General features: G+C 46.5%; 1 protein-coding gene across 4 annotated transcripts in view; it reads right to left on the reverse strand.

The window, feature by feature from the left end:
* Positions 1-14,215, reverse strand: part of DOCK8 (dedicator of cytokinesis 8) — a 226,632-nt gene that overhangs the window by 50,105 nt on the left and 162,312 nt on the right. For all 4 annotated transcript variants that reach the window (XM_042964329.1, XM_042964328.1, XM_007077463.3 and 1 more), the window contains 4 exons: positions 11,111-11,260; positions 9,075-9,188; positions 4,493-4,648; positions 1,964-2,103 (listed from right to left, as the gene is read on the reverse strand). In XM_042964329.1, the coding sequence (XP_042820263.1) occupies positions 1,964-2,103; positions 4,493-4,648; positions 9,075-9,188; positions 11,111-11,260 (560 nt within the window). The remainder of the gene's footprint in view (positions 1-1,963; positions 2,104-4,492; positions 4,649-9,074; positions 9,189-11,110; positions 11,261-14,215) is intronic.

Below are 14,215 nucleotides of genomic sequence, written 5' to 3' on the forward strand. Positions count from 1 at the left end.
TTCTAAGGACTTTCCAGGGGAGCAACTGACAACCCAGAAATCAGGGATTATTTGTTGCCAAAGGAGAAACACTCTTAATTAGCTACCTTCGGGGAGTGGGTAGAAAAGGTACCGTGTGTGTGTGTGTGTGTGTGTGTGTGTGTGTTTGAAGAATGTTCCTATTTGACTGAACATAATTACAAGATGACCTCTGAACATACTCTACTCTTTTGCTAGTAAAATAACGGCCACAATTTTATAAAGAATCAAAATAGATGTCAGGGCGGTTTCCCTAGACATCTCACTGGAAGGGACATGGAAAACAGAAACTACTAAAGACTCCTTTCAGAAATTACTCCTATTAAAGGACAATTAGATGTGGATCATGTAGATCAATCCTATTAAAGGGCAATTAAGAAAAAAATGTGTGTGTGTGTGTGTGTGTGTGTGTGTGTGTGTGTGTGTGTGTGTGTATCTGTAAACTAAGGTGATTTTCTTTCTGTTCAAACCTCATTTTCAGCACCTTATAGGTCAGGGCACTTTGTGTTGCTTTGGAAATTTATGTTAATTATAGGGTAGAAAGTTCTACCGGGAAAATAGAGAGGAGTTTAGTTGGGTTGGACGAAGAAGGTGAGATTGAAGCTCTCAAAGGAGGCGCTCAGGACCTGAATTCCTGAAAAGAGGCAGGATTTAGAGTGAAGACCATTCAGTTTCCCATACTGGCCTCCTGGGAGGCAGGGACAGACATTCACTTGGGTAATATCGTTATGGACAAAGCACTTAGGATATGTTTGTGATTTTGCAGTCGCACAAGCTTGAAGGTGCTCCCTTCAAGTCACTGTTTCCTTCCTTAAATCACAAGCACTTAGAGAGAACTTGAAAACTGCCCATTAGACAAAAATCCGTAACATCTAGCAATGCTGCCACTAATCAGCAGACTGTATTCCAGAAACTCCTTTAGCATAGGAAGGAAGAAGGGAGGAGCAGTAGGAAGGGGTTTTCCAGAGAGGGCGATGGTGTGCTATGGGAGGGTGGGCCCTGGGAGAGCACTCAGGAAACCAGGGCTCTAGATTTGGTTTTGTAATGTAACTTTGGGCAAGTTCCTTCAATTCTTCGCACCTAACCTGAACATCGAAAGCGCTGAGCCCAAACTATTTTCCAGTCCTAACAATCTGAGTCCCTGAATGGCGAGATTTACGGAGCCGGGGAGTTTTGGCTGTTTGGGGCACTGGTGTATCTCTGATCGACTCTACACGCCCCAGGGTAGGCATTTGCTAACTACTGAATGGGATGCATAATATATTGGAAGGCATTGTCTCCTTTTGTGCCATCAGGCGGACGGTGGTTTTCTAATCCCATAGCTCATGGAGCACAGGGAGAGAAGGAAAGGAGAAGGGGTGATCTGTCTCCAGCCCTGTCCATAGACTTTTAAGACTAGATACTCCGACATGCCCCTGGGTGATCAGGCTTCTAAGAGGTGAAAGGATTTACAAGCTCTGGACCCGAGGCATCTCTTCCCTTGTGGGCAGGCCTCCCTGCAAGAAACTTAATCTGGACACTGGGTAACTGCCTTCCCATCAGCGGCCACTTCTTCAATGTCAACATTAAGCAAGCAGCATCTTGCTGCTGCCTCCGTGTGTACGCAGATCACCCGGGGCACGTCTCATAAATGTCTTTGTTCCTGAGGAGTTCACTAATCAAAGCATCCCCGGGAAGCCTGCTGTATTAGAATTGGGAAATTCTTCTCAATGAATCAATGGCTGAAAAAAAGCCGTTTTGTGGCTTCTCTCTGTCCCTCAGGGCTTTCCACTTTTCCTATCCAGCACCATTTTCTCAACACGTGAGTGTTTCTACTCTTCAGAACTGGTGAATGGTAGAGTTTTTCCGCCAAGTCGGAGAGGTTGGACGGCAAACTTGAGTAAGGAGGGGTTTTTTGTGTGTGGGTTTTTGGCTTCGTATTCCAATCGAAATGTCAGAAACATACCCTTCCCCCTCAGCATCGAGGGCGGCAGCCAGTTCAGTAAAGAGAAGTCCGGTGAGGAAATGCTGCTGGCGGTACTCGGGAGTCAGATCAAACATGCTGGCAATCTTCTGGTCCTGGAAACTGGAGCAGGAGCTTGAGTTCTGCACAAATGCAAGGAGCAGTTCTTTGAGTCACAAGAACGGTCTGGGGCCTCTGGGTGGCTCAGTTGGTTAACCGCCTGACTCTCGCTTTGGGCTCAGGTCATGATCTCACGGTTCGTGAGTTCGAGCCCCGCGTCGGGCTCTGTGCTGACAGTGCAGAGCCTGCTTGGGAATCCCTGTCTCTCTCCGTCCCCTCCTCTCCCCTTCTCCCCCACCTCTCTCTCTGCACCCCCCCCCCCCACTCACGTGCACACCGTCTCACGCTCTCGCTCTTTCTCTCTCAACAGAAATAAATTAATTAAAAAAAAATAAAAACAGGGGCGCCTGGGTGGCTTGGTTGGTTAAGCGTCCGACTTCAGCTCAGGTCATGATCTCACGGTCCGTGAGTTCGAGCCCTGCATCGGGCTCTGTGCTGACAGCTCAGAGCTCAGAGCCTGGAGCCTGTTTCAGATTCTGTGTCTCCCTCTCTCTCTGCCCCTCCCCTGTTCATGCTCTGTCTCTCTCTGTCTCAAAAATAAAAAATAAACATTAAAAAAATTTTTTAAAAATTTAAAAAAATTAAAAAAAATAAAAACAAACAAATGAACAAAATCACAACAGCCAGCGTTTATGGAGCCATGCTGCCACAAGTCTTTGCAAGCATTGTCCAGTGCATTCCCCACCTGACGGACGAGGAAACGGAGCTGCCCGTAGAGTGGTCACTTTGCTTTCCCCTCCCACAAACAGGGAGCTGCCAATTGGGAAAGATGGGAATAAAGCAGCCAGGGTCTGTCACGAAACGACCAATACTCCGTTCCCCACCCCAGATCGAAAGTGAAGATTCAAGTCCCAGGGCACCACGTGGACAGGGAACGGGCAACGGAATCCAACGCTGTGGCTTCGAGCAGGCAATTCCGCTGAGACTTACAAGTCCCAGGCAATTCCCGCGCTCTCCCGGGGGCGCACTTTCTACTGCACCAAGGGCATCTGAAGTGTCCCTGGAAATCCTTTGCTGCCGGTGGGACTGGCCTGGCCACTGGCTGGGCTTACTAATTCCCCGGGGCGGTCAGAAGGGAAACGTGGCAGAAGACCCAGGGCAAAGTTAGCACATGGGGAATCGCTGCTGTAAGTCATGTCTCCCCCAGTTCACAATGAGATGGTGACGTCGTTAACAAGTGGCTCATAGCACTTGGCATAAATGGCTAAGTTTTCTTTTTTTTTTTAATTAGTAAGACCAACCTTCACCTCTGTTGTTGGCATCAAGGAATACCCAACAGAAATAGAACACAATATTGAGAAATCTTATCTGCTGCTCTGAGCCACTGATTTGTCACCAATAAATGGAATGTGATTGTGAAACGGTATTTCCTTAAAGTTTTTTTCTAGAGGGCACTAGTCCCTTGACAAATCTATGGAGGGGGGAAGAAAGGTTTTTAGTAGTTAAATCACTTTGGGAATCAGTGCTTATTAAATATTTTTCTTCTCCACCCATTGGGTATTTATAACTTACAGCAACAAGTTACAGACTCGTGGGTAGCCGACCGCAAAACAAACAAACAAACAAACAAACAAAACCAAAACCAAAAACCTGTTAATACAGGGTCTCTAGAACTTAATTGACTCTGGAGCTCTGTATTTGCATAATGCTCCTTAACATCTGGTTGACCCTGGGGCCCACTGAACCTCACCTGTGAGATACTGTTCCACAAAGAAAGATTGGCCATGTCAGTCAAAGCCTTGTCTCTAAATATGACACAGGTGTTATTTATTTATTTATTTTCAGCTGATAGAGAGTAAGACTCATTAGAAAATACACTCCCTATAAAAAGAATGCTTGATCAGTTTATGACAAGGTCTTCTTAGTGCTTTAAGAACTAAATTATTGGAGTCTGATTCAAGATGGACTCAACTTGTGCTGAACTCCATTTCATAAGAGTATCAACAGAAAATTCTAGGATAGCTCAAAGATGTAAATACCCATGTCAAAAACCGCTATTTGATCATTATGGAATTAATATAAAGGAATATGCCATTTCATAAATCTTAGGGCTCTGGAGTTTAGGAAAAGGAAAGTGAGCAGAGAAGACGGTCAGCCTCAAGTGGAAAGACAATTAATGCCAGACAAAGGAAGCTATGTGACTTTTCTATGAATTTCTAGATTTCCATAGTGCGTATGAATTCCTCACTCTTCCTTACCCCAGCAGAGACCCTTGAGCCTAGGAAGGAACCAGTCATGCAGCTTGTAAATGATCAGTTAGATGGTACAACTTTGGGTACCATACTTGTGTGTCTCTGGATCGAGCAATCCGGTGTGAACAGCTCCATTTTTCTTTTCAGTAACAAGACCAACCTTTATAGGAATAAATGCCTAGTTCAATGAAATAGCTTGAGGAATTCTTTCAGGGATTACCTGGGAAGAGATGGAGAGGCAGGGGGACGCTGGCGCAGTATCGGCATTCATAAAGAAGAGGTTCAGATTGAGGTAATGCTCGTGGCTGCAGAGGATTCTCAGAAACTCCAGCCTCATGGAAATGAGCATCGGAAGGTTGTTGAGCTTGGCCGACAGCTGGGAGGAAAAACGGAAACAGCAAAGATGTGTTTATGACAAGGTAAATGGAGTTGAAGTTGGCAGAGGCAAAAACCTCCCTTCTCTCCGGATTAAGACCATCAACTTAATAAAAATTCATGGGACTTGGGCGCCTGGGTGGCTCAGTCGGTTAAGCGTCCAGCTTCCGCTCAGGTCACGATCTCGCGGTTCATGAGTTTGAGGCCCGTGTCGGGCTCTGTGCTGACGGCTCAGAGCCTGGAGCCTGCTTCGGATTCTGTGTCTTCCTCCCTCTCTGCCCCACCCCTGCTCATGCTCCCCCCCGCCAAAAGTAAATAAACATTTAAAAAATTAAAAAAAATTAATGGGACGGTGCAACAGAGGGAAAGTTGTGTATCACAGGGAGGCCCACTGAGTTTTCATGCATACTCTTCCCCTTAATAATTCTAGCCTAGCAGCTGTCCAAAATGTGGATTCTTGACCTGACACCCACACTTGTCAAATCTACAACACCGTGGCAAACCTGTGTTGCAAATAATCTGGATGTACGTCTTCTGTGTAACATAACATCATTCGTTTCACAAAAAGGCCACTTTGTCTAAAGAACTAAATGAAAGGGGTTGACCCCATAGGGGGCCACACAAAACCCCTGGAATACGACTGGATGACTCTCAGGCCACTACTGTTCTTTTGTAGTTTCTCATTAAAGGCCCCAATGGGGAGTTCTCAGACCCGTTCCCCACATAAAGGCATCCTATTATTGAAGAAAGGATGTAGCCCCTGCAAAAAAAAGTTGAGGAGTTTGCCCCAAAGTAAGAGAGGAGGAAGTGGAGGAGAAAGAAGAAAGCTGGGACGTTTCTGAGGAAGTCTTCCCTTAAACAGACAAACCATGAAAAGCACAGCTAATGAGGATCATCAACTATACTGTCATAACACCGTATGGTGACGGGAGACTGCGCTTGTGGTGAGCACTGCCTAACGTATAGAATTGTTGGATCAATACGTTGTATACCTGAAGCTAATATAACACTCCACGTTAATTTTATCTCAATTTAAAAAATTAAGATGAAAACAACACCAACGAGCCATGAAATAAGCAATGAACAGCTGACACCAGGGACAATGTGGAAGAGATCCCTTGCTTCCCTCAGGGAGAGGAACCAGTGAGGACCCAGACTCCATGGGCTGTGACTCAGAGGCAGCTTCTTTGAAGACAAAGTAGGGAAAGGATGGACCTGATAGACCTTGAGCCTCTCCATATGTATCACCATCAACACCCTCGGGCCCCCGCACGGGAAACCAAGTATCTCATCCGTGTGAACGGACATGCCTTCTCTTCTTGCATTTTCAGAGTGGTTTCATAAATGGTATCATTTAAGGAGCAACATATTTTCAACCATTTTAGGAGAAGCCATTGGGTGGTGGCTCATCCATTTTGCCTATAGGATCAATCGGTCTGTAGCTAGACATTTACTGGAAACAAAGGAATACCATCACGGATTACGTAAAAAATAAAACATGACTTTTGTGCGAACAAAAGTTACCAGAACCTATACTCTTTGTCACTGTGTCTTGCTGGCTGACTTTGCACCCATGGATTCACCAGTAAACTGGACTGATTAGAACTTGATCTTATGCCCCTCACTGGTCACTCACCAAGAGTTGTTGGGTCAAACTAGTCAGAGCTTGAAAGCATAAGATATTTGTCCTTGAAAGAAGCCCGCAGTATAGGTATCTTAAAAAGCTCCCTTGAGATTTCATTAAAGACAGAAATTTCAAAAATAATTTTGGTGATATTTAGAAAACAGCAAGGTGCCATTCCAGAAACATCTTCCCCAAAGGTCAGGACCCGCAGTGGTAGCCTCAGTGGCACTACCCAAGGATGGGTGTTAAGTTAGTGGCACATTGAAAGTGACATCAAGGGAGTGAAAAACTAGATTTGTCTATCGTTAGTGACTATTAATAAAAGGCTAAGATTATACCCATTGTCACAAGGTCTATAAATGGCAGAAAACATGATAGGATGCTTGAATCAGGCTATGTAAAATGACAAAACCAGGGGACTTTGGAAGAATAAAAACTTGCCTCAGGTATGATGTTCATACTGTACCTAGATAGCTGGGGTCAGTGGAATAAATCACCATTGACTACGTCAGTGACCACTTTAAGCCTGAGGGTCCACGTTAATTGTACTAAGCAACACCCACAGATATCACTGGCAAACAGAGCACAGAGTGAAAATGTTAAAGCCTGGATAAATCTAATCCAACTCTGTCTTTTTGCCAATAAGGAAGCCACTCATGTAAAAGTTAAGCTCCCCGGATCGCAGAGGAATTTAATGGCACCACTGGGATAAGAACACCAGCCTATAGATTCTGACTCGAAGGCTCTCTGGCAGCTGAGACAGAAAAGAGGAAGAAAAAGAGGGTAAATGAGAAGCACGCCTTACCTTAAAAGCGAAGGAAAAGACGGAAAAGAGAAAGAGAGAAGAAAGGAAAGCAAAAGAGAAAATCATAAAGTGAGTTTGCAGGGCGGGCAGACATCTCCTTTGGAGCGCCTCCTTTGCCTTCTGGTAATGAAAGCTGCCCACGTGTCACAGAGATTCTCTCTTTCACCAAACTCGAGTCAGGCTCCTCTGAGCTCTTTTGCAAATAGGCCTGCCCTTGGACATGTCGTAGAGAGCTCGATTTCAGCAAAGATCTTCCTGAGTCAGTTTAGCCAGAGTCGCCCAGCCTCAGTATCTGACCACCTTGATATCTCACTGACTTCCCCAACCCTCATCCCTCACCAGCCCCCTGGCCTGCCTTCACCCAGAATCCTGTCAGGTTGGTTTAGCCAGAATCCCCCCCACTCCTGATATTCCTGCTTATTAATTTCCCCCCCACTAATCCCCCTACTCTGCTCCCTGGCTCTAAATTCCCACTTTTCCTTTTTGTATTTAGAGTTGAGCCCCATCTCCTGTACTGTAAAATCCCATTGCAATGGTCCCCACACTTATATAGATGGTCCTGAATAAAAGTCTGCCTTAGTGTTTCACAAGAGTCATGAAAAATTCTTAAACAGCAGCTAACCTTGGGTCTGCCATGGTATTCTAGCATCTGCTTTCTATATGTCCAACTTTAAGTTTTGAAAAAGGGATTAGCTTATACTTGCAAGTCATCCAGCGACCTGTTTCGAAAACCAGATTAATTTATATTGGCAATTCCTCTGATGACCCATAACCCTAAACATGGGGGTGGCAGAGAGGAATGGCGTAGTCCTTCGCCCCTCCGTGCTGGTGGAACCTGGAACGGAAGATCCATGTAGGGTCAGGAGACCGGGCTGCACAAGATGTCGGTGCTCTGAGCATTTTGCGGTTTCCTTAGGATTCTCTTTTTATAGGCGGGTTTCCTTATTAGGAGTTCCTTCAGAAAAGACATGGTCTGTTTTCGGGAGTTGGGGAAGATCCTTTTATATTGCAAATGAGGAAGTGAGCCCCAGAAAAGTTGAGTGAATTACTCAGCATCATGAAGGGATTGACCACAGAAAGCAAAGCCTGATAGAACAGAGTGATGAGTCCGCTGTAGCCTGGAGTTAGGCAAGACTGGGTTTTCCAACCACGGTCTTTCCAACCAGCAAGTTATACGACGCAGCTTCCTCATCTGCAAAATGTAGAGGACACCTTGCAAGGATTAAAGATACTGGTTCTATCAGATGCTCAGCACGGTGCCTGGTTCACAGGAAGAAGGCAGCCGTGGTGACGGTGCGGGTGCTGGTGGAGGCGGTGGGTGGCGGTGGCGATGGGAGTCACAGGTGGCGACAGTGCTGGTGGGGAGTGGTCACAGTGGCAGTGACAGCGGTCGTGGTGGGTAGAGGAGGAATGCGGAAGGAAAGGAGAAGCCACAACAGCAACCACTTGCAGGACACCTGCTGGGACAATTTAGGGGGACAGCGAACAAAAGAAGAATGCTCCTTAAACGTCTGAGGAGAGGGCTGTGGTAAGATGCTCCCGGGTCATGAGATATTTGCTTTGCGCTCAGTGAGGTCTGGGCTCTTTGGCAGATTCCATCAGGGTTCTTTAAAGTCCGAATTCCACAGCCACATTTTAATGAATTACCCTAATATGTGAAAAGAGACCCCATGCTTTGAATTCTAGACCTGGTCTAAGAGCGAATGCCGCGGTCACACGATTTCTGTTAAATGTTGCAGCGAAGAAGACCATAGCACCAACAGCCCTCGGGTCTCACACATGACCTTGTTGGCCCCTTCGGGTTGGCAAACGCTCCAGGAGTCCGTGCGGACCAGTGTGTCTAGTGAAGCCCGGAAGACAAATGACCAGAAAGCCCACAATGCACAGGAGTCAAGCTGTCTAACCTGGCAGGGAGCATGACGGCATACCACGGCAGTGACCACAGCACTGGAGGAGAAGGAGCCAGAAACAACACGGCTAGGCCTGTGGGACACTCACCTGGTTGCAATAGTGTTTGATGAGGTTAAATACGAAGCCACGATCCATGAGCGACAGAAGGTCGTACAAGAAGAAAGCCAGGCTGATGTTCATCTTTTCTGCCTGCTCGTTTTCCTTAAAAACAAACCAACACGTGAATCATTTTGCGGTAAGCCCCGATCATGACCAACCGAGTGCCTGGTAGGGAGGCTGGGACACACAGGTCCTACCGTGTCCCTGGGGGAGACACTGACACTGGGCAAAGCTGGTGACCCGGCAAAATTGTGGCAAAATACAAGTTAGCCCTTAACGGGTGCCAGGAGTGTTGGGCTGAATCAAGCAATTCTTTATTCACTGTTAATATTTAGGTACATTTCCTTCGATTCCTTTTTTTTCCTACATGTGTATGTACATAATTGAGCTCAGTCTCTATAGACAATGTTGGGCCTTGCATTTTTTTCGTTCAACATTGTACCACGAACCTTTCCCTGCATTTTTAACATTTCTTCAAAACTAGTTTTTAATGGTTGCCTCGTATTTCTCCACGTGGCTCTGCCATAAATTATTTGATTCTTGTAACTCTTGTCTTGGCAAAACGAACTTGAAACATACCCACTATCTTCAGTGAGACAAGTTGTTAATTTATAAAGGTTGTTGAGAAAATCTAACCCGGATAAAGGAATTGGTTTTTACCTCAGGAATGTTTTTTTTTTTTTCTCCAATTAGGCAACATTCCCAGCCCAAGAGAGGTCAGAGTTACACACGGTAGAGTGACCTCTTGCATGAAATGAGACGACGGCTTTTGTTGTGGTTACTTCTCGGTGCTCATATTTTTGACATCTTACAGCACTTCAGAGTAAGTGGGGATTCACTTTTTCACATTTACGTCTTTTTATTCTCAGAATGAGAAAATAGCGTTCTCTGCCTCTAGTGAAAATGTGATTTGAAAATAGTTTCCTTTGGTCATGACGTGCACTTTGCAAACTCAGGCCAAGCTGAGCAGACACCGGGATGGACAGAAACCTGACACAGAGGAGTTTCCACAGTATCTTTGAGTGGTAAGTTCTCCGGCTCCAGCCGTCCCGCACAGGGGCCACTCCTGGGCAGTTGACGTAACTGTCTGACTATTCTGGGCTTGGAATCATCGGTCCTGGCCTCGCTGCTGGCTGTGTGGCTTTTGGAAAATCTTTCAGTCTCACTGAGGCTCCCCGTCCGTGTCTGACAACACGGAGACTCCACTGCTGGGCTCAGAAAGTCTGCTGCGAGAAATAACCGAACGGAAATCTTCTCCTGAGCACTTCGTACTATATAAATCCTTAATAACGATAAAGGTATTAGTGATGACCACTGCTGCCTCAAATTTTAGAGCTGCCTTCTAAAATTGTTCTACTTCCGGGGGTGCCCGGGTGGCCTAGTTGGTTGAACGTCCGACTTCAGCTCAGGTCATTGTCTTGCAGTTCGTGGGTTCGAGCCCTGCGTCGGGCTCTGTGCTAACGACCAGCTCAGAGACTGGAGCCTGCCTCAGATTGTGTATCTCTCTCTCTCTCTCTATCCCCCCCCTCCCCACCCCGCACTCATGTTTTGCCTCTGTCTCTCAAAAATAAACAAATGTTAAAAAAAAAAAAAACTTTAAAATTGTTCTACTTAATTTTATTTATTTTTAAACTTTCTATTTTGGACTAATTCCAAATACAAAGAACTGCTATATGCACTTTAATTGATTTATCAATACTTCACATTCTGCTATATTAGCTTTATCACTCTCTTCATATATATATATAAAACAATTTTTTCCAGAGTTCTTTGACAGTAGGCTATAAAAATCATGCCCATTATGCCATAATACTTCAAGAGGTATTTTCTAAGAACTAGAATATTCTGCCCATATCTATTCCCCCCAGTACCACTCCAGGGTCCCATCCAGTATAACTATACTGAGTTGTCATATTCAGTCACATTTAAATGACTGTCTTAAGACTACGCTTTTCCCTGCTAATGAAAATACAAGATGCTCAAGGTAAAAGATTGAGAGAATAAAGAATAAAAGGCCCAGTTACCTTCTGAGGTTTCACTAGAAGGGCTGCAGTCTCCGAGGTGACCACGTTCACAATAGTCGTTATGTCATCTTTGAAACGGTCGGAAAAGCGAGTCCTCCGAAAATTGTCGCGTTTGTCCATGTTATGTACATACTGGGCCATGCTTTTCACCTGCAGAGGGGGTGGGGGAAACGTCAAGACAGAAACTGGTGACCTGCTTCTACGCTGTGGAAAAGGGGGAAGGACTCAAAGGAAGGCTCCTTAACGGCGGACTTTCCAACGCTTGATCTGCACTGGTGGTTGCCCAAGCAGACTCTGGACAAAAAATGCTCCTGATGCACAGAAGGTTACCGTGGTGGCAGGAGGTGGGAAGGATGTCCTCTTCTTGACCCCAAGTCAAGGGGCTTCCTTCTTGCAGCTCACCAAGCCAGGGAACTTCATTCTTTAGCTGCAATGCTAGAAGACTCCCCTGCTCTCAACTGCCTACGGGAAGGCAGACACAGATTGGGCTCCCGTGGCCACTCGGGATGATGGATCTCAACACATTACACAAAAGGAACTGTGTAGGATACTGTCTTTGAGGTGAACTGCAGTCACCTCTGTCCCCAAAACTACAATAAGGAGAAGAAGGAAGAGATGATCCCCTTGAGTTTCAAGTTGAAACCGGGAGTAGAGTTTTCTAGAAACAATTCTATATTATGCTAGGCAGAAACTTAGCCGCTATTTGGAACGGCACCTCTAAGATAAGTTATGTTTTGAGTTCAATAAGGCTAGCTGGTTTTATATATCTTTTTTTAAAAAATACTTAATCGTATACTTAAAAATGTGTATTAAGAATGTGTGTTCTGATAAAAACCTGTGTGTCTGCTGGTGATTGCCTGTATTATGATAGTACAATACCAGCACCACGTCCACCAAAATTTAAAATGAAGATCATGGGGCCCCTGAGTGGCTCAGTCAGCTGGGCGTCCGACTTCGGCTCAGGTCATGATGTCACAGTTTGTGAGTTCGAGCCCCACATCGGGCTCAGTGCTGACAGCTTGGAGCCTGGAACCTGCTTCGGCTTCTGTGCCTCCCTCTCTCTCTGCCCCTCCCCTGCTCATGCTCTGTCTCTCTCTGTCTCAAAAGTAAATAAACATTAAAAAACATTTGTAAAAAATGACGATCATGATTTGTTTTTTGCACTTCTTCCCAAGGCCCGGAGATTCGTGGGTTAATACAGGCCCCCTTGACACCCCCAGAAGTTGTGTCTGGTCCTCGTTGGAAGTTGCTTAGGGCTAGCGGGGACATTCTGATGGGCAAGGCTGGGAGTTCTTACCCTAGGATGCCTACCCTCGGAGGTCATTTCTGTGAATGTGCCCAGGCTAGTCAGAGAGTCGTTGCGAAAAAGAAATGGCCCCGGGAGTTAACCGCCCACATCTGCCTGAAGATGACGCCCTGGGTCAGAGCTGCAAGAAGGGGGGACAAAGACAGTCCTATGGGAAAATGTGTTCCAGTCCCAAGGGCCACAAGGGAGGACTCTCAGGCACTACCAGCAGATTTCTGTTTCTAAGAATGCAGGACCAACAACTTTCATTAGCACCGAGACAAGCAGAGATAAAAAAAACAAAGAGAAGGTAAAATAGGAAGAGAATAAGAGACAGGCTGTGTGTGTTTTATGTTTTCAGATAATACCAGGGCCAGCTTGAGGAAGCCCTACAGACTTAAAATCCTACAGCCCAGCGTAAGAACCATGGATTCTCTTCCCTGCAGGGTCCTGCTTGGTTCAGGGCACACGGAGGTGTCTGTACCCCAGAGTCTCACACACTTGGTGGGAGGGAGGACCAGAATGAGAGGTGGGCACTGGACCTCATTCTTGTCTGACAGCCGCGTCTCTCCCACTTTGCTCCTAACAAAGGACCTGGGAAGACAAGGCCTCTTTGTCTGAGCTGCCCCGATCCTGATTTTCTTCTGGCTAACTCACCCTGGGGCACCAGGCTTTTAGAACTCACTGCTATATCCGGCTCCTGCCTGCGGGGCTTGGCCACCCTACAACCAGTAAATAATTCTCACAATCCCGTACTTTCAACTGATGGCCTCTTTCCAGACTGTAAGTAACTTGCCAGCTACTGTGTCCTTGGGCTCTGCACAGAAGAACACCCACTGGAAACGCCAGTGGATGCTCGGTCTATTATTTGCAGGTGGCGTAAGGCAGGAAAATACGATCCCCCATAGTGGTCTTCGTGACCCATGCACAGCAGGGGTGCCTCTAAAGAACCCGCTGGTGCAAAACTTCATGTTGTGAGTAAATTAGGTCACCCATTGACCTGTGGGTCCCCAAAGTCTGGCCCAGCGGTTTCTCAAGGGGCACAGGGATTTGTTCATTAGCAAGTGTGAAACTGGCCCCAGGCTTGTGTTCAACACTCGGCTGCCACAGTGGCTGTTCGTTAGTTAGTGCTCGGGCATTAACGCAACTGAAGGGTGTTAAATGGCCTGCGTTGTTGGGGCCGAGTCTGAGGAGATGGTCCTTTCTTTCTCCTCAGGCTTCTTAGGAAAAAAAAAAACGGTTTTGGTTTTTAAATAGCTTCCTGAGCATCCATGAGGCAAATGCACACACAACGCATGCTGGACTGGGTGTCCTGTCTGAGTCTGGGATCCGTTTCCTTGCAAAGTTCTGGCAAAGCTTCCATTTGCCTCCACTCCGGCACCTACATCCATTGCTTGGTGTTCTGCGTCAGTCTCCGAACCTTGGCAAGCTGATCTCTACGGACTACGTCTCTCAGGCCTCCTTGTCCTTGGGCTTCTGCTTGGAGTTGGCTAATGGGAGGGGACCAGCAGGGAATCAGTGAGGGAGGGGACACGGAGGTCCTGCTGTATGTCCACTCTGCTGACCTCATCGGGGCCGCGGCAAGCTTCTGATCATGGGGACATTTCTGTAGGAATCCGGCTCCTGTCATGGGGACCCTCTGCTCTGTCTCAGCTCTGTCTTAAGTCCCAGTTACACTGTTCCCGGCCCTTGCTCCTTTAGAGACAGATAAAGACTCTTCCCTCCGTGCCTTGCCAACCCCATGTGCTCATACCTGGCCCAGTCGCTTTGATGAGTGCTTTCCTGTGAGGCCTTCTGAGAGATGCCAAGGCCGTCCTACT

This window comes from Panthera tigris, chromosome D4 (assembly GCF_018350195.1).
Source record: "Panthera tigris isolate Pti1 chromosome D4, P.tigris_Pti1_mat1.1, whole genome shotgun sequence".
Lineage (NCBI taxonomy): Eukaryota > Metazoa > Chordata > Mammalia > Carnivora > Felidae > Panthera > Panthera tigris.